The 27,148-nt window shown below is 42.3% G+C and overlaps 2 protein-coding genes across 14 annotated transcripts in view; one reads left to right on the top strand and one right to left on the bottom strand.

Moving 5' to 3' along the window:
• MED12L (mediator complex subunit 12L) overlaps window positions 1-27,148 on the bottom strand; it is a 742,320-nt gene that overhangs the window by 146,381 nt on the left and 568,791 nt on the right. For all 13 annotated transcript variants that reach the window (XM_068280808.1, XM_068280810.1, XM_068280809.1 and 10 more), the window contains one exon: window positions 6,789-6,936. In XM_068280808.1, coding sequence (XP_068136909.1) covers window positions 6,789-6,936 — 148 coding nt within the window. The remainder of the gene's footprint in view (window positions 1-6,788; window positions 6,937-27,148) is intronic.
• On the top strand, window positions 10,716-21,834 carry P2RY12 (purinergic receptor P2Y12). Its single transcript, XM_068280826.1, has 3 exons — window positions 10,716-10,840; window positions 16,412-16,664; window positions 20,203-21,834. Exons 2-3 carry the CDS (start codon window positions 16,652-16,654, stop codon window positions 21,243-21,245), a joined length of 1,056 nt encoding a protein of 351 aa, XP_068136927.1. The 5' UTR covers window positions 10,716-10,840; window positions 16,412-16,651; the 3' UTR covers window positions 21,246-21,834.

Here is a 27,148-nt window from a genome sequence, read left to right as displayed (position 1 = left end):
TTCAATGCGGCGTGGCATGGAGGCAATCAGCCTGTGGCACTGCTCAGGTGTTATGGAGGCCCAGGATGCTTAGATAGCGGCCTTAAGCTCATCCAGAGTGTTGGGTCTTGCATCTTTCAACTTTCTCTTCACAAATATCCCACAGATTCTATATGGGGTTCAGGTCAGGAGAGTTGGCAGGCCAATTGAGCGCAGTAATACCATGGTCAGTAAACCATTTACCAGTGGTTTTGGCACTGTGAGCAAGTGCCAGGTCATGCTGAAAAATGAAATCCTTATCTTCATAAAGCTTTTCAGCAGATGGAAGCATGAAGTGCTCCAAAATCTACTGATAACTAGCTGCATCGACCCTGCCCTTGATAAAACACAGTGGACCAACACCAGCAGCTGACATGGCACCCCAGACCATCACTGACTGTGGGTACTTGACACTGGACTTCAGGCATTTTGGCATTTCCCTCTCCTCAGTCTTCCTCCAGACTCTGGCACCTTGATTTCCGAATGACATGTAAAAGTTGCTTTCATTCGAAAAAAGTACTTTGGACCACTGAGCAACAGTCCAGTGCTGCTTCTCTGTAGCCCAGGTCAGGCGCTTCTGCCGCTGTTTCTGGTTCAAAAGTGGGTTCATGCTTCCATCTGCTGAAAAGCTTTATGGAGATGAAGATTTCATTTTTCAACACGACCTGGCACCTGCTCACAGTGCCAAATCCACTGTTAAATGGTTTACTGACCATGGTATTACTGTGCTCAATTGGCCTGCCAACTCTCCTGACCTGAACCCCATAGAGAATCTGTGGGATATTGTGAAGAGAAAGTTGAGAGACGCAAGACCCAACACTCTGGATGAGCTTAAGGCCACTATAGAAGCATCCTGGGCCTCCATAACACCTGAGCAGCAGTGCCACAGGCTGATTGCCTCCATGTCACGCCGCATTGAAGCAGTCTGCAAAAGGATTCCTGACCAAGTATTGAGTGCATCACTGAACATAATTATTTGAAGGTTGACTGTTTTTTTAAAAAAAACACTTTTCATTTATTGGTCGGATGAAATATGCTAATTTTTTGAGATAGGAAATTTGGGTTTTCATGAGCTGTATGCCAAAATAATCAATATTAAAACAATAAAAGGCTTGAACTACTTCAGTTGTGTGTAATGAATCTAAAATATATGAAAGTCTAATGTTTATCAGTACATTACAGAAAATAATGAACTTTATCACAATATGCTAATTTTTTGAGAAGATCCTGTACATAGTTTTACTACTTAATTGTCCCTCAGAGGGGTTCACAATCTAACCCTACCACAGTCACATGTCTTATGGTGTATGGTGTATCTGCAGGGTTTCTCCAGGGTAAAAATGTTAAGAAAGGCTGGTGTAGTGTATGTATTGTAGTCTAGGGCCAATTTAGGGGGAAGCCAATTAACATAGCTGTATGTTTTTGAGATGTGGGAGGAAACCAGAGAAAACCCACATAGACATGGGGAGAACATAAAAAACTCCTTGCAGCTGGTGCCCTGGCTGGGATTCAAACCAGAGACCCAGTGCTGCAAGGCGAGAGCGCTAACTACAATGCCACCGTGCTGCCTGTGATGATTTGTCTATCCTTTGTAGACTTATTTTAAGATACAACATAATTTCTGGATATAACCTTCCACTTTTTTATTGCTGCCTGCTTGCAAATCTAATTAAATTAATGTATAGATTGGGGGAGGCAAGAGACAAAGCCGGAAAGTTAGGCCCTGGCAGCCTTTTGGTAAAAAGGGTGCCACATACACCGCAATATTAATCAGGGCCGTTTCTAGCTACAATGGGGCCCTGGGGCAAAAGTAACTTGGGGGCCTTTCTAGCAATAACCCCCCCCCCCCCCCCTCAGCCCCCCACAGCCCCTGAGCTGACCCAAGACTAATCCCATCACACAAAATCATTAGGTGTCCCCAAAAGCATTGTTGGGGATCCCATTATTCCCTTTTTCCTTTCCTTTACAAATTCAGAGTGTGCCCAGACAAGACACAGGAGGCAGCACTGTGCTCTACACTCTGGACTTCTCCCCACAGCGCCTCTTTCTCATTCCCTACAGACACTTATGGGGTCACCATAGTTCGAGGGAACACACACCTTTGGGAGGTCCTACAGGCTCTAAGGCCCTGGGGAAATTGCCCCCTTTGCCTCTATGGAAGCGCTGGCCCTGATATTAATTGCAGCTATGGCGGCATGCACTGTGTAATTTGGACGCCAGCAGCACCTGATAAAGTGTTTATAGGTGGCAGAGGGAGGGATTAGCAGTGGAGGCAGTGCTGATATCTGTGGATATTGCAGTAGTTAATGTGACAAGAGGATTAGGTGATAGTAAAATATTGGCGAAAAATACAGATTAGCCACTGCCCAATAGTAAAATATTGTTAATTTTACCATCTTTCTACTAGTGGATTTCTCCAGCACCCAAATTACCATGGAGCCCTTTTCACATATATGTGGCAAGAAATGCCTTTCCTTGGGCACCAAAATAGTCAGAAATGGCCCTTGCAATTATGCAGATGCAATAAAAACTGGAGCAAAAGTAGAATAGTCCCTAAAAACAACACTAAAAACTAAGTTGCAAAATGATGCTATTACCATTAACGGGGAGGCCTCATTGCTGGTGTAAGGGTCTAGTACACAATGCTATTGCATGCAATCCATTTTGGAAGCTAACGTCCCCTTTCTTCAATCACAAAATTTGACAACCTAGTTGTTTTTAGTGTCTCAGCTTGAAATGTGTGTCATGAGTGCAGAGGGTTAAAGATTGTTTATATGTAAATTTGACCACTCCCCTCAGCCCCTGCTACTCCATTTAAAATCATGGTCCCTTAGCAGGATGAACATAGACCCCCCCCCCCCCCCCCCCCTTCTTGCAACTGAAACCAACCCATCTGGCTTCAGCTGCTGAATGAAACAAGGTGAGATATTTATGAAGGTAGGTGTGCAGAAAGCTGTAGCAAAACTGAATCATCTGAAAACCAGAATAAGTCAGATTTTAACTGTTAAATGGAATACGTAGTCTGATTAGTTGCTCTGGGTAACTACTCCAGTTTTCTGTGCACTTGTCTTCATAAATCCATTGCAGCGATCCAGATTGGCTCTTTTAGGCAACAGCCACATCTTGGCTCCAATTTTATTTGCACATCTTTAAAAATAAGACCTCTGGTTTAGTCAGCCAGCTCACCAAGGCTAATCATATCCCTAACGAGATATAAGTGCTTACTGCTTATAATGATCTTTTGCCAGCCTTAATCCCTGCACGTTGTGCAGTGTTGTGCACTGTTTTGCATTAAGCATAAATGTAAGCGTATTAGATATCACAAAACTAAATTATAATCAATGGACAGAGCAGCCACTGCAGAGCAGAGCTATTGCTGTGCCAGTGTATCAGGTACCTCCCTGCGTCCTCCACTGAGTCTACAATGATGAGCTAGCTTACCGTGTTGTTTAACCCAGAGCCCTTTACATGAGGGGCATGTGGGCTGTTTACATGCACCAAACATGCCAAGATGAGACAATGTTACTGACTTCTATGCATATGGCCATGAACAACAATGAAAACCTTCATTGTAGCTGACCTATATATATCATTCTGATAAACATTCGGACATATGCTTATCAGAATGCTTTATATGCAGGAGCATATTTGTAGAATACAGCACCTGTGGCAAACCCAGAGACTGAGGGGCAGGTGTGGCATTGGCACCCATGGCATGAGCCATGCCTGTACCCAGGGGCGTTGCTAGCTCCAAAGATCAGTGGCACGTGCCCCGGATCTATTCTGGGGTTCTCCAGATATTCCCCAGGCAGAGTCAGCTGTGGTGCCTCAATGTCGGGCATGCTGGGAGCTGTGGTACATTCATTGGGGGTATGTTGGTGCTGTGGCGCCCCTATGTGGGCATACTGGTTGCTGTGGTTACATGCTGGGTGCTGTGATGTTTTTATGGGGGCATGCAGGAAGTTGTAGTTTTTCTATGGGGCATGCTGGGAGATGTGGTGCCTCAATGGCAGGCCTGTGGGAGCATGGAAAGGGGTCCTAAGAAGGTTAGGGAATGCTATGGGGGAATTGCCAGACTACCCAGCAAAAAGCCAAACTAGCCAGGAAGCCTGGTAACTCTGCCTAGTTATGTTTAAGTGGCACTGCCTATGTATGTTGATATGCTGCATTTTTTTTGTAATAATGAAGAGGGGTGCTTCATCCAACATTTTCTGAGCAGGCCTACTTAGACCGCTATTAGGTTCATGTAAATTTGGCTTCACCCATGACCACACCCACATTCTGGTGCATGACCACACCCATTTTCCAGCTCTAGCGCCCAAAAGTGCCCCGAGTCTCTTAGGATCCTAGCAGCGCCACTGCCTGCACCCTTATAGATACGCCACTGTGTATAAGGCGAGCTACAGTGTAGGTTTTCACTCTACTCCATGGCCAATGCATAGACGTCATGGAATTCTGAGGTTTACTCTTTACCACCCTTACTTTTACTTATTACAATAGGCTTTATATTAGACGTTTGTCTAAAACTAGTTGACTACTCTATCAAAATGTGTTCTTCTTCTCCATAACTTAAAATATTTACAAATAAAATCAGCACTGTAGTTAAATATATTTTGCATAAATTAACTATAACAAAAATATCAATATGCTCCATGAAAAAGTATCAGGTACGATTAACCTCCTGAGCGATAATCCCGAGCTGAGCTCGGGGTATATCGCGCAGGAGGATTTCTCAGGCCCTGGTGGGCCGATTTGCATAATTTTTTTTTGTTACACACAGCTAGCACTTTGCTAGCTGCGTGTAACTTCCGATCGCCGCCGTTCGCCGCCGATCCGCCGCCGCTCGCCGTGCCGCGCAGCCCCCCCCCCTACCCGACCCCTTGCGCAGCCTGGCCAATCAGTGCCAGGCAGCGCTGAGGGGTGGATCGGGACTCCCTCTGACGTCACGACGTCCATGACGTCAGTGACGTCATCCCGCCCCGTCGCCATGGCGACCGGGGAAGCCCAGCAGGAAATCCCGTTCTGAACGGGATTTCCTGCTTACTCTGATCGCCGAAGGAGTGGGTGGGGGGATGCCGCTGCGCTTATCACGGTCCTTCTATTCTTTATTTTGCAGGTCTTTTCGTATTCTCAGTTCTCTAATGTCCATCAGTCACTTCTGGTCACAGGAAAGGTGAGTGCGGCTATCTGAATCAAAGCTGCTCTCCTTACTTTCCAACAGTACTTTTTACTGGAAGTGGAAGCAAATGGTGGCCATGGTGACAGAGGAGTCTTGTGGATCACCCACCAGTGCTGTCACAGTACAGCTGAGGAAGAAGAGAGCTGCAGAGTAAAGAAGAGAAGGACCAAGGGGAAGGGGGGGCCTTCTCGAGGGGTATCTGCTTTGCTCCCTAAAGGTGAGGTTTAATTTATTGTCTGGAGTTTTGCTGTAACAAACACTGGCCATGCATCTGAATAAGTACTTCTGATGACCATACACACAGTGATTTTGGGAAAACAATTTTTTTCTTTAACTCCACTTTTTACAACAAATTGTAAATCCGGTGACACAGATTCATAAAGGACTGATTATTCACGTATAGTCATCAAGCGAAATATAATAATATACATACAAAGAAAAAAAACAACTATTAAAGGCAAGCGTAAATAACTATGTATCATGTTGTGCTAAAGGCACCTGCATGTTGCTGCAGTGCTTCATCATAGTAAGTGTGTAACAAGACCCAGGGTGTACTAGTATGAAGGGATTCCTCCCTCTTGCAGTAGAACACTATGTTCAGAAATGATGGTTACTCAGCAGTTACATTTATCTAGGATCTAGATCAGCGGTCCTCAAACTAAGGCCCGTGGGCCGAATGTGGCCCCCTGAGGCTTTTTTACTGCCCCCCCCCCCCCCCCACACACACACACAAAAATGTATTATACATGCAGTCAGCTACATCTTTAAATATTAGTGGTTCACATATAGAATGAAGCCAGAAAGCAGTAATTTGCTGGTTTCCAATCAAATTCCTCATCAGGTGACACTGCTGTCCAATTGGACTGCAGGCTGTCACCTGGGTATGCTTCACTGTCTGGCCTGCAAAGACTTCTGCATCATGTTATATATACTCTAGCCCCCCAGCAGTCTGAAGTATGTTGACCCGGCCCTCGACCCAAAATGTTTGGGGACCCCTGATCTAGATACATGGTGGATGGTCTTGTGAATTTCAGGATCACTCAGTAGTTGACCTGTGGTTAGAGCTTAATTACCACTGATGAGCAGTTGCACTCATTGCTCATTGCTGACCACAGGAACCTGGCAAGGTGGAAGATTTTAGACATACTTTGCCATTATCATATACTGTGGTAAATTGTTTGCACTGAATCTGACTACATTGAATAATGAAACATTCGCCGACCCATGCATAGAACCATTTGTCACCAACATCACCTCCGTATACATACAAGCGATGTGTCATCTGTCAGCTGACAATCTTTTTGCTTGATTAGGTCTATATGACCAGAGAATCAATAGTCTTTATGACAACCTATGGTACTCATCAGCACTCGCTGTTTACTGAGCATCATGACTGGTTATTAGATGCCCACACAGTGTGTATGGAAAGATATAGACACTAAGCTTCTGTAAGCATGAGTGGCCATGGGAACGGTGTCATGAAAGGTTCCTGCAGGAACGCACAATCTGATCATTTTTCTTTTTGTTAACCTTTCTCTTCTTTCATACAACATAGCAAATTATATTGTATAAACCAGGACATGACATTTACCGGCATAGTCACTAGAGCTATTTGTATTGAGAATCTTCAGGAGGTCTTTGGTTATTTTCCTCAGCTGATGTCTGGCCTCATCTCGCTCTCTTCCAACGCCATACAAAAGGATCATTCTCTGGTTACATTCATGACTAGACGATGCTTCCTATAAGTTCAAAAATATCTAAGTATTAAAAAAAGGGCTAACATTAAATAAAAGAGCAAATTTGAGTATGTGATTAAATGTAACAAATTACACACAGAATTATTTGTTCTACACAGATGACTAGAACATTTCATATCACATCATCAAAGACTGCTTTAGTTAGGGAGGACCTTGATGCAACATTTAGATACATTAATCCGATAACTGTGTCTAAAATATCGTACAATAGCAGAAATGTGCAGAAATTTGCATTGATTACACTTATGTGACTTATTATTGGTTAAAAATTGCATAGTATTAATACATAAAAGTACTTAAAGAGGAACTCCAGTGAAAATAATGTAATAAAGTGCTTAATAATTTTTACAATAATTATGTATAAATGATTCAGCCAGTGTTTGTTCAGTGTAAAATCTTTCCCCTCCATGATTTACATTCAGACATTTATTACATGGTGACATTTTTACTGCTGGCAGGTGATTCACTGGAAGGAGATGCTGCTTGCATTTTTGGCAGTTATATACAGCTGTTATTTCCCACAGTACAATAAGGCTCCCACAGTGTGATGTCAGTGCTGTGAGGTGCTGACATCACACTGTGGGAGGGGTTTTACCACAATACCAGCCATACAGAGCCCCCTGATGATCCGTTTGAGAAAAGGAATAGATTTCTCATGGCAAAGGGGATATCAGCTACTGATTAGGATGAAGTTAAATTCTTGGTTACGATTTCTCTTTAACCCCCTTGGCGGTATGAAAAATACCGCCAGGGGGCAGCGCAGCAGTTTTAAAAAAAAAAAAAAAAAATTTTAAATCATGTAGCGAGCCCAGGGTTCGCTACATGATAGCCGCTGCTCAGCGGCATCCCCCCGCCCGCTTCGATCGCCTTCGGCGATCTCCGATCAGGAAATCCCGTTCAAAGAACGGGATTTCCTGGAGGGCTTCCCCCGTCGCCATGGTCGGGACGTCATTGGGACTCCGGATCCAACCCTCGGCGCTGCCTGGCACTGATTGGCCAGGCAGCGCACGGGGTCTGGGGGGGGGGGCGCGCCGCACCGGATAGCGGCGATCGGGCGCGTGGCGGCGGCGATCGGGGTGCTGGCGCAGCTAGCAAAGTGCAAGCTGCGTCCAGCAAAACAAAAATTATTTAAATCGGCCCAGCAGGGCCTGAGCGGCACCCTCCGGCGGCTTACCCCGTGTCACACACGGGGTTACCGCTAAGGAGGTTAAGGCATGCAGCTCTCATTATTTACCAAACACAAATAGAAGCTGTTACCGGAAACATACACATATTAGGTTCTACGGACGAATAATTAATGAAAATGGTAATTATGCTGGTAAAAAAAAGAGTTATAATACAAGTCAACTTATATAAATTTTAATATAGGAAGGGAGAATGCGCCTCAAGTAGATAAAACTCATTAAAACAGTGTGAAACAGGCAATAGGTGGCTTACCTCAATGATGTACTATGGATATTGGAAAACATATAAATTTATTGAACAGTTTTACGTTCACGGGTATTTCCTGCTTCTTCTGGTCAATGCAGGGTCTAGGGCTAATTTGTATCTGCAGATTTTTTTTCTTAGAAAGGGACCATGGACATCAGCAGGGAATACCACATACCTGAGTGGGGGCAGAATTTCCCCACATGTCCAACACAATGGGAGTATTTCTCTTTCCTAGTATTTATTGTTTCATATTTAATAGATATACTACACTCTATTGGCACTCCTGGTTGTCTCTATGTTTCTTCTCCCATCCCTGAAGTTAATTACATCTAGACTGAAAAGCCACCTGTTTAGCTTGGCATTTGCAGACTTGTAGAATTCTTCCTCTGTACCACAATTTACCAATCAACCAACTGATGCTAAGCCATGCTTATGCACTTTGAGTCCTACGGGAGAAATGCGCTTTACAAATGCTGTTTGATGGTAGTTTTGAATACAGTGAGAACAGGTTGGATATTTTGTTACATTTTTATTGCTGTCTATGCTCCCAATGGTAGTGCTCCCCTCATTATTTGTGTAATAGAATGCGGAAAAGCCTCCGCGTGTACTGACAGCAAGGCGGCTGATTCTGCGTCCAGCGCGGCGGTTTGCACGCAGCAGCGTGCGTCTGGTGTGGCTGGGTCTGTTAGTTCACACAGATTGAGAAATACACGCGCGCGCGCTGAGAGGCAGAACCTTTATGACAACCAAGGAGGGATCAGCTGACCAGGTTGGTCAGCTGACCTCAGAGCAAGTGACTATTGGTTGATTACTGATGGGTGGCGCCGGAGAGTGCCGCTCTATATATAGTTACTGCTGGTCAGTCTCAGGTTGTCTGCCGTTGCGAACACTTACGTGAAAGCACTCAGACCTTAGTCAGATCCTACAGTGTGTTAGAACCAGAAGGACCTGGGAATTCACACTGAGCCAGATTACTTCTGTGTATCATTGTGCTATACTTCAGATTAGTTCCAGGGTGTCGAGACCACGGACCTCACACCCAAGATTAGGGACTCTGTGTTATCATTCTGTTATACTTCAGACTAGTTCCAGGGTGTTGGGACCACGGACCTCACACCCAAGATTAGGGACTCTGTGTTATCATTGTGTTATACTTCAGACTAGTTCTAGGGTGTTGAGACCATGGACCTCACACCCAAGATTAGGGACTCTGTGTTATCTTTGTATTATACTCCAGACTAGTTCCAGGGTGTCATGATCATGGACCTCACACCCAAGACTAGAGATACTGTGTACCATCATATTATACTCCAGACTAGTTCCAGGGTGTAGAGACCACGGACCTCACACCCAAGACTAGGCATTGTTTTGATATCTGTTATGACCTATTGCATTTCTGACTATCCCTCTGCTTTCTGATTCGGTACCTCCGCATATCTGATTATCTGTTGCCAACCCTGCCTGCCTTTGGATACCGAATCAGCCTTCTGTCTTTGTACCTTGTCTGTCCGTATGTTGCCGACCTGGCTTGCCCGACCTTGAAAGCTCCATTAAGAGATAGTCTCCAGACCTGCTAGCGACATCCACCTTTCAGGTGTCACTCACTCACAGGTCCTTCCTACTTTCAGCCTGGGGCTCCACCTCTTTGGAGGTCTCAGGCTGCTGGAAGGTTTTTGCACTTCCCAGAGGGCGGTATCGCCCATACTACCAAAGACCACCTGCTCCTCGGGTGGTCCAACTCAAAGTCATTACTGTTGCACCAAACACTCACACTATATAGGTGTCCAGAGGTTAGTTATACTTGGATTATCGGTGATTCTGCAGATCATCAATAATCAGGTATATAGCTGTATTCTTGGTGATACTGCAGATCACCAATAATCATATTATCTCTGTGTGCTGACACCGATCGTTACCATTTGCTTTTCGTAACTCACCTTCCAACCCTTCCAAAAAAAAAAAAAAGTATTGCCATCTGTGTCCCCTTTGGTATATTTATTGCTCTTGATGATTCTGTCACTCACTGTTACTGAGATAGGAAGTGGGGAAATATGTCCCTAAATATGACCCTGAAAACAATATACAGTAATCTTGCAGATGGTCTAACCCTTCCCCGTGATAACCAAAAATAAAGACTTGGCGGCATCCCAATGTGGCACTTTGAGGATATTGCACAAGAAACTGAGAATTAATTTAGCTACTGGATAAATGTCAGTTGTACTGTTTCTAACACTACGAACAAAATAAGGGAAGTCCCAGCTAAAATGAAAGCATGGTTTTATTGAAAGCATAACATAGAACGGATCTTCTCTGTCATACAAGGCTATGAAACTGAGCTGCTGCTGAAGGAAAAGCTACTACCGTAGTATATGAAGCGGTCAGAAATCAGAGCAATCTCTCAGCACCCAGGGTTCCCATCCTGCTCAGCACCCTCACCTTGTGTGTCTGGGTTCAGGTAGGAGAAAAGGCAGCACTAACTTATTTCGAATAAAGCTTAACTTTAGTTTAAGTTAATATATCTGTGCACCTACTTGCAAGGGAGACAATAATGCACCATTTCATTATGAGAAGCCTGTCTGCAAAGGTTTATTGATACAGGGGCGTAGCAATAGGGGGTGCAGAGGTAGCCACCGCAAAGGGGCCATTGGGCCAGAGGGCCCCCCTCAACTACAGTATTAGTTCTCCATTGGTTCTGTGTTCATAATAATCACTTCTATAGCTACTTTGAATAGTGGTAATCATTAACAAACTGTTCCCCATCCCCTTCTTGCACCTTTGACACTGTAGTTGGCATTGGCAGGTTTTGGTGTGCCATATCAATTGTTATGTGTAGAGTGCTTAGGGGGCCCCATTGTAAAACTTGCATCGGGCCCACAGCTCTTTAGCTACGCCACTGTATTGACATTCTTACCTGGAACCCTCTTATGGATGTTCTGACCTACAGGCATCATGCTGATGCTTAACCTGTTCAACTTCCTGCAAGAGAAATCGTCTTCCCACAACCATGATTCTGACTACAAATCAGCTACCCACAAACATGCTCATGCACACATAAGTGTGCAATCAGCCCCTCAACCCAAAGGCTTCATTCTATAAGTCGGTAACACGTCAGTGCTTCTTAAGTCATTTTCTAATTTATTTAGTAAAATTATCATTACATATTGGTCTGGAACTGACCATACTGTTCCAAATATGACAGGCAATTAAATATGTGTAACCAAGACAACTGTTTGTTGAATGGCATTCCTTTTTCTCTTAGTCTCCACATACACCCAATTACCACTTTCTGTGCAGGTGCTCAATCAGTTCACTTGCATCACACAGCAGTTGCCTGTCTCCATAACATTCAAGTAAGGCCTCTTTTCCACAGACGGCTGAACTGCTCCCAGCTGCTGGCCACAAGCACCTTCAGCTGCAATTGCATGCAGCCGAATGACGGTGTTTGTTTACACCATGCGTGTCACTTTTGACACACGGCGACGTTACCCAATGGCCACAAACAGCCATTGTTTAAAACTATACTTGTGAAGGGTTGTTAGCATTGCCATAACTACACTTCTTGAAGACAACCACTGAATATCTACTGGCAGGTTTAGTTAATAAAAAGATAAGTAATTAGAGAGGTACTCAAAGTGCAGAGACCATTTTTTTTGTAAGCAATTTATAACAGCAATCTGCAAATACTGCAACACTAGGGACAAAGTACAAGTGGCCCTGCAAAGCTTGCGTAATATGCAGCACTGAGTAATATGTTGGCGATTTATAAATACAATAAATAAATAATAATGAATAAAGCTTGGAACACATTATGAGGGAGACTGCAGTGCAACACTGGGGAGTCACTAGAGGGACCCTACAAAGCTGAAAACACTATGAGGAGGGTATTGCAACACTGAGGAAACACAATGCGGGGCCTTACAGTGTTGAGTACACACTGTAATTACACACACATGTGCATTCCACAAAGCCACGGATTCTATAAGGGTACTGGAATGCTGGGACTCAGTACAAGAGCAAAGGAAAGCTGGAACACATTTGTAGGCACTGGTAAACTGGTCTACTCCTATTATAGGCAGTCACTAGAAAGCCGTGATATGCTATTGTAACACTGGAAGTCTGGGGCAGCATATTGTGGCCAATGGAACCTTTTCAAACCCTATTTATTGGTTTTGCCACATGCCCTCTCGCCTACATTTTATTGACTTTTATTTTTAAAGCACTCTGGTTGTTGGGCCTGGTTGTTGGGCCTGTCAGAATCTAAATGAGAAAAATGTTGCTGCATGCCTGTAAAATCAAACAGCCTTGATGCATAGCATGATCATTTGACCACAAATCGAGTTTAACCAAACCTGCTGCTGGTGTTTTTATCTTGTAAAGTACTTATCATTTAACATGCAGTTTTCACTGAACATAACCTCTGAAATTCTCAATCAGCTGCATATTATTTATTCTCATATTACATGATAAGCACAGTGCCAATAGCAAATGTTGTAATGCTCTTAGCTTGTGGACATTTCTGTATACATAAAACTAACATTTCTGGAGAACAATACATGCCTAATGGACTAACCAACAATCTGTGACTCTGACAGGCAGCAGTATTTATATGAAGTGAGATTATTATATAAAAGGATATTTGCCTAGGTTAATTGCTGTTTCAGTACAAAAACACACACAGCCTAAGTAAACATCAGCACAGGACATCTGTTGATCTCTCTCGCTGTGTGTCCTATGCACTAGTAGGACCTGTTATAGCAAGCTTGTACTGCCTTGTAGCCTCTTCTTTGCTTCCATGCATCTACAGTTTATATGTCTGCATAGATCTACAGTATTTGAATTTCAGGCAGGGACGGACCTAGACCAAGTTGCCCCAAGTTGCGCCTAGGGCAAGGTCAGGTTTTGGCACCTAAACTGCCATTCCCCATCCAAATTTTGCCGCCTTTTTAAGAATTCAACAAACTGCGCCTGGGGCAAGAGACCCGCTTGCCCCCCCCCCCCCCCCCCCCTAGATCCGTCCCTGATTTCAGGAATAGTTATGTTCACAATCACAAAGTCCTTTCTTGAACTTGTACATTGAGCAACATCTTGAACTTGGCAAGTAAAGCGCTCTGTACTACACCATGATTAATATTCCAATTAGCGTGGCAAATAAAATAAATTACTCATTTGTTTAAACCGGTATTTCAGGAACCAATTAACTGCCCAGTAAATGACACTTTTTTACGGCTACATCTACCTTGTATATAAAGGTGAATTATTGTTTATAGCCATCCATTCATGTGTACTATTTATCAATGTATGAGTATTTTTTTACAGAACAGGTCAATGAGATATTGTTATTAAATGTGCTGCTGTTTAAAGTGAACCCGGGGTGAAAATAAACATGAGATAAACAATCATATTTATCCTCCTACTCCTGAAAATGACTTTTTAAAGTATTCTAGGGTTTTCTTGTATATTTAAACATTTACAAAGTAGGTTAAATGTTACTGTATCTACTCAGTGGCAGCCTATTAAGTGTCCCAGAGTTAGAAAAATGTCAATAGTTCATGTATTTTATCTCTCCCTGCCCTCAGAAATTGTATCCTGCCAGGAAAACTTTTTTTTAACAGGAAAATGTTCATTGAATTTTCTTGTTTTTAGGAAAACTTTTATGGCTGTAATTTGCCTATCAGTGAGGTTTACTATATTTCCCACAAGGTACTGACAAGACAGAAGCTGTCATTTCCATGCCTTGAAATTAACTCTTTGAGACAGCAAAATAAAACCAGTAAAACAGCCTGGTTATTATATTCTGTATTGTACATACACGTTTATCTAACCATGTCACGTGGCCTCATGTACAATTTAAGGGAAAACCTTAAAACAGACTGTAGGGAAAACTGGCTGCATACTGCAGGTCTAAAAACAACCACATGAGCTACCACTGGAAAAAGTGGAAACTCAGACAGCTGAATTTGTTTGGTTAGTTTTTTCAGAATGGAAGATTGGAATTTTTAAGTTTAGAAGATAGGGAGAGGATAGCTTTAAAAGCTAGGGCTAGAAATTCTAGGTAGGGTGTAAGAAAGGAGTTAATGCTAAGAGGGTTGGTTAGAATGAGGTGAGGAAACCCTGATACTCTGTAACCATCACACATACATACCCACTGGTCTGGATAGCTCTGTAAAATATCTTGGAGTTCAGAATAGAATTAATTTCATCTTCTGTGTTGGTTATTACCTAGCCATATACCGTAAGTCAGTCTTGGGATTGTGTTCTGGGTCATACGAAATAGTGAATAGGTTAGATGGGGCTACAATACATAAGGGGCCCATACACTCAGCCGATTTTCTGGCCGATCGATCAAAATCGATCAATCGCAAATCGGTTGGCCAATGACCGATCTACGACCGATTTCGATGGATTTCCATCGAACTGGCAGGGTGGAAAATCTAGGTCGATCTGCTGAGATTGCTTATCACTTTGCATTGGCCCTAATGGAAATCTGATGGCAAAAAAATGCCATCAGATCGAATTTCAATAGATTTCAAACTGAAATCTATTGGAATTCTATCCTAGTAAAAAATGTTCTAAAAACACATCAGATAGATAAGAAATCCATCTGATGATCTATCTGCTGCTAATCTGACGAGTGTATGGCCACCTATACTGTACTCTAGTGGTGAGAGAGGAGCCAGCAGTGCCTACAGATCCTCCTCCCTATGTCCTAGCTGCTTAAGATTACAAGTTACTGGAAGTAATCATTTCAGTAGTGTCTCTCCCTGCATAACACATGCAGGTGTCATAACAAATAACTCACTCCTCAGCTAAAAGACATACACAGCTTTACTGAACTGGTACATTATAATACAGAAAAAAAACATCTTGAACAGCCAATTACAGATAATAACAATAAAAGTTTAGCTTCACTCACTAAAAGCGAAATATTAAAACTGAAGTATGTTAATAAAAAATGTAAGCATGGGAACAAATAAGATAACAGTCATCAGAATGGAGTCATGAATGGTCATGAATGGTTCACCTGTATGTTGTACCATAGTTAATGTCTGAGGAATTGCAGGGACTGGGCCAGAAGTCTCTGTTCTCTCGTGTTTATCAAGCTGAGTGGCCAAAACAATGGAAGCCTCCAGGGAAGCAGATACTGTACTTCAACATATACAGTTTTGTCCTGAAGAACAAATGACTGGCAATATATCAGTTAACCAGTTGTCATCTCTGATGCAGTCTGTGGAGTGAACTCTTGGCTAAAGGCCCCGTACACACGCTCAATCAGTGACGCCCCACGGGGATAGGGACCTGATCCCTTGGGCAACAATGTAGGGCCGAGGCTGTGCAGATGCGTCACTCCCTTGCAAGCAAGCTGCGTGTTCTGTTGTATGCAGGAAGTGACATCGCGCGGGCAGGGGGAAGTGGGGAGATCAATGCTATCTGCCAACACATGGACCAGCAGTCGGGGGACATCGACGGCTGCCGTACACAGGCTCGATTCTTAGCAGAGGTGGTCGTTATTGGACTCCTCAGCTGAGTTTTATGGGGGGGGGGGGGTACGGGCAATGAAGGAATTAGATTTAATGGGGCCCTAGTCAAGGTAGTAGATTTGAGAGCCCCTTGTAGTCCTTTTGGTAAGCTGAGGCAAAAATAGGTCAAAGAAGGTGGCAGGTGGGCCCCTTGATCCTCACTAGGGCCCAAGCACCTGCCTAGGTTGCCTTGTGGATGATCCTGCTTTGTGTACGGGCATTAAGGCTGATTTGCAAATTAACTCCTTGATCTGATGCAATGCATCATGGGAGTTACTTTATCTTCATAGGAATACTTGCAAGGGGCTTCTGTTTTAGGAAGGCTAAATTGTACTTGGCAAGATTTGCTTCAACACTTTCATTTAGCGTTATCAATAACAAGTGACAAATATGCATATCACAGATTGAGCTTCTGGTTACTTCTCGTGCTTTTACTTTAAATATATGTTTACTCTGTGTGTGATGTGAATATTAAGGAACTTGTGTTCTGTATTGCTTTATCCTTTTAGGTGGGAAAAACAGAAGAATCAATGATTCCACCAAAGACTGAATGCAAAATATCCCCTTTTAGAGAGTTTCAAGGTCCTGAATAGCACAGATGAAGAGTCCTGCATTTCTATAATCTTATCTCTGATAATGAGGCCCTTCTGTGATAAGCCACATTGATCCTATGGCTACATGGAAGCATAATGTTGTCTCTCTGATAAGTTATCTGTGCACCGGAAACATAAGCAGCAGATAATCCAAACATGGAATACTCAGGTAGGTAAACCACCTGCTCATAAATGTGTTCACAGGGAGATGGAGGCAGGCACTACTGACTGACATCCTCTGCTTTTAAAGTGGACCAGAACTCGGAACTTCCTCTCTGCTCTAAAAGATACGCAACAGCATAATAACAGCATAATAACATTTAAATAAAAACATTTCTTTGTTATAGCTGATACAAATCCTGCAATAAATCTACAGTGTTTCTACTTCCTGCTTTCATGGAAGCAGACATATTGTTAACATCTTGTGTTTACCAATTAGCTATCTGCCGTGGCAGGCAGCTGACACAGCTGAGGGATCAAATTACAACTTGTGATTAGTCACAGATGCAGAGGAATTAGACAGGCTAAACTCTCTAAATACATACAGGGTGCATTTCTCTCTGTTTTCCCTGTGTCCTGTGCAAGAGTTTAGGTCCACTTTAAAAGTGAAACTCCACTTTTATCAGCAATTGCTACAAACATGCTCGCCAAGACATTATGCAATTTAATGCTATGATATAAAGTATCTTTCCATTTCAAACATCAGCTAGCAGTGAAAAACATATCTAAGCTGATGTTGCACCAGTGTGGAATCTGTACTCTGTAGTGGAGCATAGCCTGCATAGAATGCATATATCTTCCTGCTTGAGCAACAGGGATGAGGGAGCACAGATTTATGAGAAGCAAAACTGTACATTATTGTGTTCTAGGAGGAAGCCACGGAAGAGGCATACTTATGAAATAGCCGCCAGAAGATTTGGGTGCAGTGTGGAATCTGTACTCTGTAGTGGAGCATGGCCTGCATAGAATGAATATATCTTTTCCAGCTTGAGCAAAAGGGATGAGGGAGCACAGATTTATGAGAAGCAAAACTGTACATTATTGTGTTCTAGGAGGAAGCCACGGAAGAGGCATACTTGTGAAATAGCCGCCAGAAGATTTGGGTGCAGTGTGGAATCTGTACTCTGTAGTGGAGCATGGCCTGCATAGAATGAATATATCTTCCTGCTTGAGCAATAGGGATGAGGGAGCACAGATTTATGAGAAGCAAAACTGTACATTATTGTGTTCTAGGAGGAAGCCACGGAAGAGGCATACTTGTGAAATAGCCGCCAGGAGATTTGGGCGCAGGATAAAGCCAATATATAGCTTACCCTGCTTATACACAAGTCAAAGTGGCGCTAATTACTATTCCCCTTCCAGGTCCCCGTGGATAGTGGGGAAAGATGTATTACGGCTTCCAGCTATTACAGTGTTTTAAAAGTAATTTGAGCTCTGTCTTTTGACGGCACCCAAATTACTCACTGAGCGCAGCTATAGCTGTAATTCCTATTGCGGCCTATGGTGGCGGCGGCTGTGCCCAAATCTCCTGCGCTGTTTTAACAGAACTCGTGGAAGAGATGGTTACAACATCTGTATGACTACATCAGTGCTTCTCAAACTCCTCCGGGTGAGGGAACCCTTGGCTATTTAGAAACATTTTTGAGGCACTCCTACTGGCCATTGATATACCGCTGCTCCCCTGCCACATCCAATCTACCAAAATTTACAGTCCGATCATAATTTTCAATTGATTTTTGCCGTCAATCGATCTAAATTACGATGGATGTGGCTTGTTGTGTCACAGAAAACTGGCACGTTCGAATCCACTAGAAAAAAAATGATACGTGTTTTGGGCAACACTAACAGTATTAGCCATGAGAAAGATGGGATCATCTGGCTACCTATACCAGGGTGGTTATGAACATATTTAGACCCCACCACTGCTGTCTAAGCCCCTATACCCCATGGTTGCGTTCCGGCCAGAGTACAAGCGCAACTGTACTGGGCATGCATGAGTACGGTCCACACATGCCCAGTAGCACAAAGCTGTATGAGCACAGAGGAAACAGTCATGCACGAGTGGCTTCGTGCTTCTGGGCATGTGCAAAACATACTCACACATACCCAATATGGTTGCACTTGTACACAGGTGGGAGCACAGCCACAAAGTAGAAGAGGGTCCAGGACAGAAGTTTGGGGACAGGTGTGTGTATGTTGGTCGGGGGTTGGGGTGAGTTAGCATGCTGTTGGTCAGAGGGCAGCAGGTGACAGTGGGCCATGGGCAGTAAAAAGTACAAATCCTACCCTGTGCATTTTCACACAGAATGGAGGGGGGCCTATTTCCAGTGCTGCTTTGTTCAAAAACTTTAGTTTTGCTTTCATGGAAAATTTTCATGGGAAGTCCAATAGTCGAATAAAATCTGCAAAGTATAGCATATAATCCTGCTGTATAGTGAAAGGACTGTTTTATCATTGGATTATGGGTTCTATTTTCTAAAGTGTATTCAGCCTGGCCTTGTGTGTGCTCATAATTACAGAATCTGCTTTAGCTAGTGATTTAGAAAATAATGCAAGAGACAATGAGCAGCATTTCGGAAATAGATATTTAGTTCTAATCGCTGTTTCATTGAAGAAAATGCAAAAAAAAACAAAAACGTACACAACTATAATAGATAGCACATTGGGATACAGAAATAAGCTACACCTATGTCTCACTGTTCAAAATATAAAGATGTGAAACCAAACATATAAAGGAAAGCAGGGCCTTGGGCTACCACAGTGTTAAACACATGACCATGCAAATGCTAACCCCATCAGTATATCACAGAACAAATTGTATAAAACAGACTTTAACATTTGAAAATGCATTGCCAAAAAGTAATCCCTCTACTTTACACTAAATAACGTGTGCTCTCAGTATTTGATAACTTCAGTTTTGAGTTTAACTAGTTGAGCTTTAATCTGGAATGGTTATACTATTGTTAGTGACTGGACTTGGCATTATGCTCCATACTCATTGCTGTCATATCACATGCCTTGAGCAAATGATCCCACTTATCTCTAAGGCTGTAGAAATTTACAGGTAAGTTACAGGTAAGATATTTTGCCAGGGTAAGGCCTGGTCACACAAGGGGTCACCTTCGCAGTTGGTCAGCTCACATGGTTACTGTAATAACATTTAGAGTAAGAAATCTCATTTTCATACAGAAGCAGTAAGTCCCCGTTTTTATGCAGACACATTTATAATACATTCTCAGAAGCATCATTGTGTTGTATGTTACTGTACCTTTTATTTGGTTCGTACCTTTATATTTGTTTGATTCTTACCATCAACATCATAAACTGCATTTAGTTTAGTAAAACCTATGAGTAATAATAAATTGCACAGAGCAGAGCTTTTTTTAAGTCTTCTTCCACTGGCTGCGCTCCAATTCAATTATCATAGCGCTCACGTTTTGCCGACCACGTTTAGCATGTTATTTGTGGTGCCCCTTTTCCAGTAGTCTGCTTCATTTTTTGGCCAATCGCTAATGCACTGCATGCTGCAATCTTTGTGTGATTGCCTATACTCGTTTTTTCAATACCTCTGCGAATTATCACTAAAAACATGCTCATTTTTGATGGAGAAAATAGAGATTGCAGCACAAAGATAGCCGATTATGAATATACTGTATATTGAGCTATAGGTATCGTGTTCTAACTGTATGATCTTTTTTCTGTTGTAGGATTTGGAGAGCTTCCAATAGACTTTAAATTATACAATACTACTAATAATACTGGGAATTTCAGTTGTTCTAGAGACAACCGAATCAGCCAATTCCTCTTCCCTGTGCTCTACACCATTCTCTTCATTGTCGGGACAGTCATGAATGGTTTGGCCATCACTGTGTTTTTTCAGATACCAAGTAAATCAAACTTCATAATTTTCTTGAAGAACTCTGTGATTTCGGACTCTCTAATGATCATGACTTTTCCTTTCAAGATTCTTGGTGATGCCAAACTTGGACTCTGGCCTCTGAAGGGTTTTGCGTGTCGTTTTACCTCTGTGGTGTTTTACTTTACCATGTACATCAGCATCGTCTTTCTTGGACTTATAACAATAGATCGGTACATTAAAACGGTGAGGCCTTTTAGCAACGCCTGTACAACAAATCTCCGTTCCGTCAAGATCTTGTCGGCCGCAATATGGATAATCATGTTTGCCCTCTCACTGCCGAACATGATCTTAACTGACAAGACACTGACACAAGAAAGTGTGCGAAGCTGTGTAAATCTCAAGTCGGAGTTTGGCCGAACTTGGCACGAAATTTTGAGTTTTATAAGCCAGATCATTTTCTGGGTTAATTTTGCCATCATAGTGGTGTGTTATCTGCTCATAACCAAAAAATTGTTCCAGTCCATGAAAAAAACTAGAAGGGAACAAACACAGTCCAGAAAAAGAGTGAATGTGAAAGTGTTTATTATCATTGGCATATTCTTTGTATGTTTTGTGCCGTACCACTTTGCTCGCGTCCCGTACACAATAAGCCAGACGCGGGATGTGTTCAGGTGTGCGACTCAGAAAACTCTTTTCTATGTTAAAGAGAGTACTTTATTTTTGTCATCATTAAATGCATGTCTAGATCCTTTTATTTACTTCTTCCTTTGCAGATCATTCAGAAACTCCCTAATCACTATGTTGAAGAAGCGGCAGGCCTGCCTCCCCTTATCTGTACAACACAAAGTTTCAAAGCGATACGATATAAAGCATGCAGAAACTAAAATTTAGCATAATTTGAAGGATAGTAAGCTTCACCATACGGTACATGCAGTTTTTTTTTATTTAATACCAAAGTAATTGAATAGCAATGATAGATAACACACCTATTTACTTTTTAATTACAGTAGGCTATTGAACCATGATATGAATATACAGATATTTTTTACAGTTTACACTACATATAATGTTAAATAATTATAAAACTAAACAGAGAGATTTAAAGGACACCTGTAGTGAGAGAGATATGGATGCTGCCATATTTAATACCTTTTAAACAATACCAGTTGCCTGGCAGTCCTGCTGATTCTGTGCCTCTAAGAGTAGGAACACACTAGGCAGAAACGCTAGCTTTGTGGAAAACGCACTGAAAACGCACATATTGCAAGTCAATGGGCCGCATGGAAAAATGCAAATGTTTGCGTTTTGCATTGTGCGTTTAAAAGGCAGGACTTGCTGCATATTTTCCCAAAACGCATCTAAAACGCACATAATGAATGTCAATGATGACAGAGGTATTGCGTTTTAGTGCGTTTTTAGTGCGTTTTTTTAATGCATTTTTAAAACAAGTTTAATGATGTATTTCCGCTTCCTGTTGACTTCCTAGTGATTAGCATAACACGCATATATCTAAAACGCATATGCAATATATATATATATATATATATATATATATATATATATATATACTGCAAACGCATTAAAACGCGCGGAAAACGTAATAAAAATGCATGTGTGGACAGAAAACACGCAAGATGCAAATGTACTGAAAACACACAAAAAGTACTTAAAATGCACAAATGTATATGCAGCAAAACGCTGTGTTCCCATCCTAATACCCTAAGGCTGGTTTCACACCAGGACGTTGCGTTTTAGGGGACGTTATGGTTGCATAACGTGCCCCTAATGCAACGCCTGGTGCTCTCTAAGGTGGACGTCAGAGTGAGCCGCGTTGTGCAGCTCACTCTGGCGTCCGTGATGCCGTGATGCGTACTCTTGGACGCATGCGGCATCACGTGGTCCCGCCCGGCCAATCGCCTCACAGAGCAGCCGCTCCAGGAAGTAAACACTGCACGTCACTGAGTGCAGTGAATATTAATTAGCCATGTGCCTGGCCGCTCTCCGCTCCTCCCCAACGTTACTGAGCATGTGCAAGCAGTCTAACTCGGCTCTGCCGCTTATAAAGTACTGCATGCAGTACGTTGTCTTATGGCGCAGCGTTACTAAGTAACGCAACGTGGGCACTGTGAACAGCCCATTGATTTTTCATTGCTGTGCGGTGGGCTGCGTTACAGGCTGCTCTAACCTGCGCCTGTAACGTCTAACTGTGAAACCAGCCTAAACGAGCATGCATCAGATCAGGTGTTTCTGACACTTTGCACAGGTCTGACAAGATTAGCTGCATGCATGTTTCTGGTTTGATTCAGACACTACTGCAGCCAAATAGATCAACAGGGCTGCCCGGCAACTGGTATTGGTTAAAAGGAAATAAATATGGCCTTCATATTCCTCACATCACTTATCCTTTAACAAAAGACACCAATTTGTGGATGACAGAAAGCAATATTGCCATTGTGAGCTAATTCAAATTTGCAGAGGAAAAGTGTTTTTTCACTTTCACGTTGTTTTTTACAAAAATGTTGTCATTCTGGCAAGCAAAATATATATCAGGCTAGTGGCCAGGTTTGGCCTCATCCTGGTGCATTTAAACTAGTCTGGAGGATGCTACTGCATGCACATGGATCACGTAATACTAGATCATTTTCTGATTGGTCTGGGCTCTGGCCAGTCAAATGCTTTGTAACATCTGACCCAGTGTTTCCATTTATAGGTGTGATTAGTTCCATCCGCACTGCACTGGGGTCCTGTCAATAAGAAGGTCTGCTGCATTTTGTTCAAATATCACTATCTGACATGTTGGGAATAAATAGATAATTGAACTATTTGGAATGTTTTTAAAGAGAGACCGTAACCAAGAATTTAACTTCATCCCAATCAGTAGCTGATACCCCCTTTTCTATGAGAAATGTGTTCCTTTTAAAAAAAAGGATCATCAGGGGGCTCTGTATGGCTGTTATTGTGGTGAAACCCCTCCCACAGTGTGATGTCAGCACCTCAAAGCTCTGAGGTCCTTACATCACACATTGGGAGCCTTGTTGCATTGTGGGAAATAACAGCTGTTTGCCAAAAATGCAAGCAGCATCTCCTTCCAGTGACATCACCTGCCAGCAGTAAAAATGTCACCATGTGATAAATGTCAGAATGTAAAGCAGGGAGAGGAAAGATTTTACAATGGGCAAATACTGACTAAATCATTTATACATACAAAAATGAAGCACTTTTTTATTACATTATTTTCACTGGAGTTCCTCATTAAGCAGCAGTCAGCTGCTATTAAACTAAAGTCGACAAAGTTCTGTAGAAGTACCCAATTCCCTATTTGGAGCAATTTGTAGTTTGGGTGAAACCTGAATTATTTTTATTAAAACCATTTCAAAACAGAAACGTGTGGATTTATTTTTCTTTGATTATTTTTACTGAGGAAGGAAAAAAGGGAAATATTCCCAAATAGGGGTGTATGCAGCAAAATCAGCAGATGTGTCTGTACATTATCATAACATGCAGAGCCATAGAGGAGGATGCAGCAGCCATGTAGAGCTCTACGTCCTCATAGCTGGGAACCATTTTTCAGCATTATAAGTGCATTGAGTCTTCTCATAAGGAAGGTTTATCAAGGCTACCGACAAGTATTGAATGACAGCAACCTAACATTTTCTGGAATCTTACATTCGTTCCAGTGGCATAGCTAACTAACTCGCCCACTGCCAGTCTTACTTTAGGCCCTCACAAGCTCTCGCCACAGTATCAGAGAGGAGGAACTTGGGTGTGGTAACAGTTCATTAATCATTCCCATTATTCAAAGAGCTGCAAAAAGTGGTGATCATCACCAGGATGGCACATATGAGGAGCTAATATAACAGTTGAGAGAGGGACCATGGTGGGCCCTTCTGGTCCAGGGGCCCCAGTGTGGTTGCATCCTCTGTATCCCCTATTGCTAGGCCATGTATTCAGGCATGGAATTACATACAATGCTAGTCCTCCTAGGCCAGGGATCTTCTTCACCTTTATGTGCAGCCCTGTACTGTGTGTACCTCAATGTATAGTGTGTAGCCTATATTTGAAGGTTAGAGCTGCCCCGCACTGCTCCTCACTATCTTTTGCATCTGCTTTACGTTCCCTATAATGTGAGCCAATCTCCCACCACCACCATGTTCAGAATCCCCCATAGGCAGGGCTGTTTTTAGACAGAGGCACACCAGGCAGATGCCTGGGATGATAACTGTAGGAGAGGGCACCAAAGAGCTAGTCTTAGTACACTGTATTTTATAGAATTCTTATAGCCAACTGCTAGTTCCATTAAGAAAAGGGTGGATGGGAATTTTAACAACTAAATGGGCACTGCTGTGTTGATTGTTGCAACTCTGATTGGATTTCCAGGACAATATTCTAACTTGTAAGCCCTGGCTGTACATAATCAGTAACATGTCTATGAAGTGGATACACAGCCCACAAAACCGTTATAGGAGAGGTTTGTTATATAGATTCTGTGAGTTTGTGCAAGTGAGATGCATATGGCCTGGGAATAATTTGTGTATTTTTTACTTTGAAACAACATTATTTCTATGTAAGCGATCATTACTTTATTTTTTTGTATTATTGTTGTCCACAAAACTAATGGATGTAGTTTATGTTTCTCCTGTTCACTAGATTGATGTAGGGAGACAAAAGGTGCCTTGCCTGGGGTGCCAAAATGGGCAGAAATAGCCCTGTCCATAGGAGACAGCTAGTGGGGTCTTTGCAGAAATTCAACTCCGCTTACATCAGCAATAGACTAAAGCTGTGTACTCACCAGCAACCTCAAAGGCTGCTGAATTGCTAGTGGATTAGCAGTAGCATGATTGCGGCTACATGCAGACACCTGTAGAAAAATCATCCTTTTTAATAATTTCAGGGCTGCCTGGCTTTATATATACAGTATATACAAAAAGGTACAAAAAGGTCCCAGAGGTGCCGAGTGTTGTTTGTTTTGCTAGATGCTGTAACTCCTTTTTCTATTGCCTGAGGAAGCGGGCGCTGACCCGTGAAACGCGTTGCTTTGTTTTATCTGGAGTTCGTTATAAATAGACTGAATGTACAGTCGTGTTGTGTCTGCTTGGAGGAGGTAAGTCCACCACTTCCTCCTCTAATTACCAAATTTTTGGCTTTTAAGCTCCTTTAAAACCCCTTTTATCCTTTTGGCGCCTCTGTTCACTCCTATATAGTATATACAAAAAGAGGATGTCACTGCAGGTATGTGCCCAGGGACTAAATGGACTGAAAGGACTAATTCACTAATGCTTGTGCAGCCTTCTTGACAATATCTCATATGATCAGGGCAGGGTTAGCAAACTTCTGATTAGATTTTCATGAAGATTTTTAAAAATTAGATTTTCATGAAGATCAGATGCACAGGCAGCCATATAGCTGCCCTATCCATACGCTTTGTTAATGGACCACTATCGTGAAATTCCTAAGTAAAGTAAAATACTTATTAACACATACAAATAAGAAGTATGTCTTTTCCATAGTAAAATGAGCTATAAATTACTTTTCTCCTATGTTGCTATTGCTTAAAGAAGGTATTAGTAATCTGACAGAACCGACAGGTTTTCGTCTAGTCCATCTCTTCATGGGGTATTCTCAGCAAGGGTTTTGTTCTTTTTAAAGACATTCCCTGAAAAGGATTTATACAATATTGCTGGCCAGCCACCCTGCTGGCTGCACACTTTTTTTGGCAGTTGGACGGAGCAACTGCCAATAACTATGTGCTTTTAAAAATAAAGAAATCAAAATCCCCCATGAGGCGATGGGCTAGTCTCAAACCTGCTGGTGCTGTCAGATTTCTACTACCTACTGTAAGTGACGGCAACATAGGAGAAAATTAATTTATGGCTCATTTTACTCTGGAAGAAAGATACTTCTTATTTGTATGTGTTCACAACTATTTTCAATTTTACGATTTTCGTGATAGCGGTCCTTTAAAGAGAACATCTGCTCGATACGTCATCCCTAAGGGATGGGAGCTATATAGACAAAAATAGACACATTGCTTTGGTTTTAAACATTATCTTGATTAAAGCTGGCACTGGCAGCATGTGCAAAGATGCCCATACAACAGGATGATACATCATTCAAACAACCAGCTGTCCTATTATTAAACAGAAACAGACCTGCTGCCACCTGCATGACCAGGATTTAGTGTTCCCTGCTGAAATGTGTGACATGTTTTTGTTTTCTGTGGATTTAGTAGAATGTGTCTGTATTATACTCATTGGAGAACTGTGGACATAACATTGTGTTCAGCAATAAATAAGCCAGAAGCATGACTGCTTGGTGTCTGTGTTCTGTTTTGTCTTGTGCTGTCCAGAAGAAAATATTGGGCAATATTTATAATCTCCCTGCAGACAATCATCTGACAAGTCAGGTTTGAACATGATCTATTTTTCATCTCAGTGAAGCCTGCACCATAAATCTCCTCCGTCACTGGTGCCCACACACTGTGCAGAAATAAGAGGCGCCTCACATCTTATTTCTGGACCTGCCCCGGGTTTGGTCCAGTGCAGTATGGGCAATTACAGGTGTAGAAAAACAAAAATGGGAACTGAGCCTTAAATGGAACCTGAACAGAGTAAAATTATTTAAAATAAACACATGATGTACCTGCAAAAAAATATTACATACTTATCTTGCCGTCAGTTCCTCTCACAAGCCCACCATTTTCTAACTTGATTCCTTCCAGTTCCTTACAATATTTTCTCAGAACTGAAATATATCAGTTGCTATCAGTTTTATATCAGTTGTTGTCAGTCATGTTT

Source organism: Hyperolius riggenbachi, chromosome 4 (assembly GCF_040937935.1).
Source record: "Hyperolius riggenbachi isolate aHypRig1 chromosome 4, aHypRig1.pri, whole genome shotgun sequence".
NCBI classification, from domain to species: Eukaryota; Metazoa; Chordata; class Amphibia; order Anura; family Hyperoliidae; genus Hyperolius; species Hyperolius riggenbachi.
This window is presented reverse-complemented; position numbering and strand designations above follow the sequence as displayed.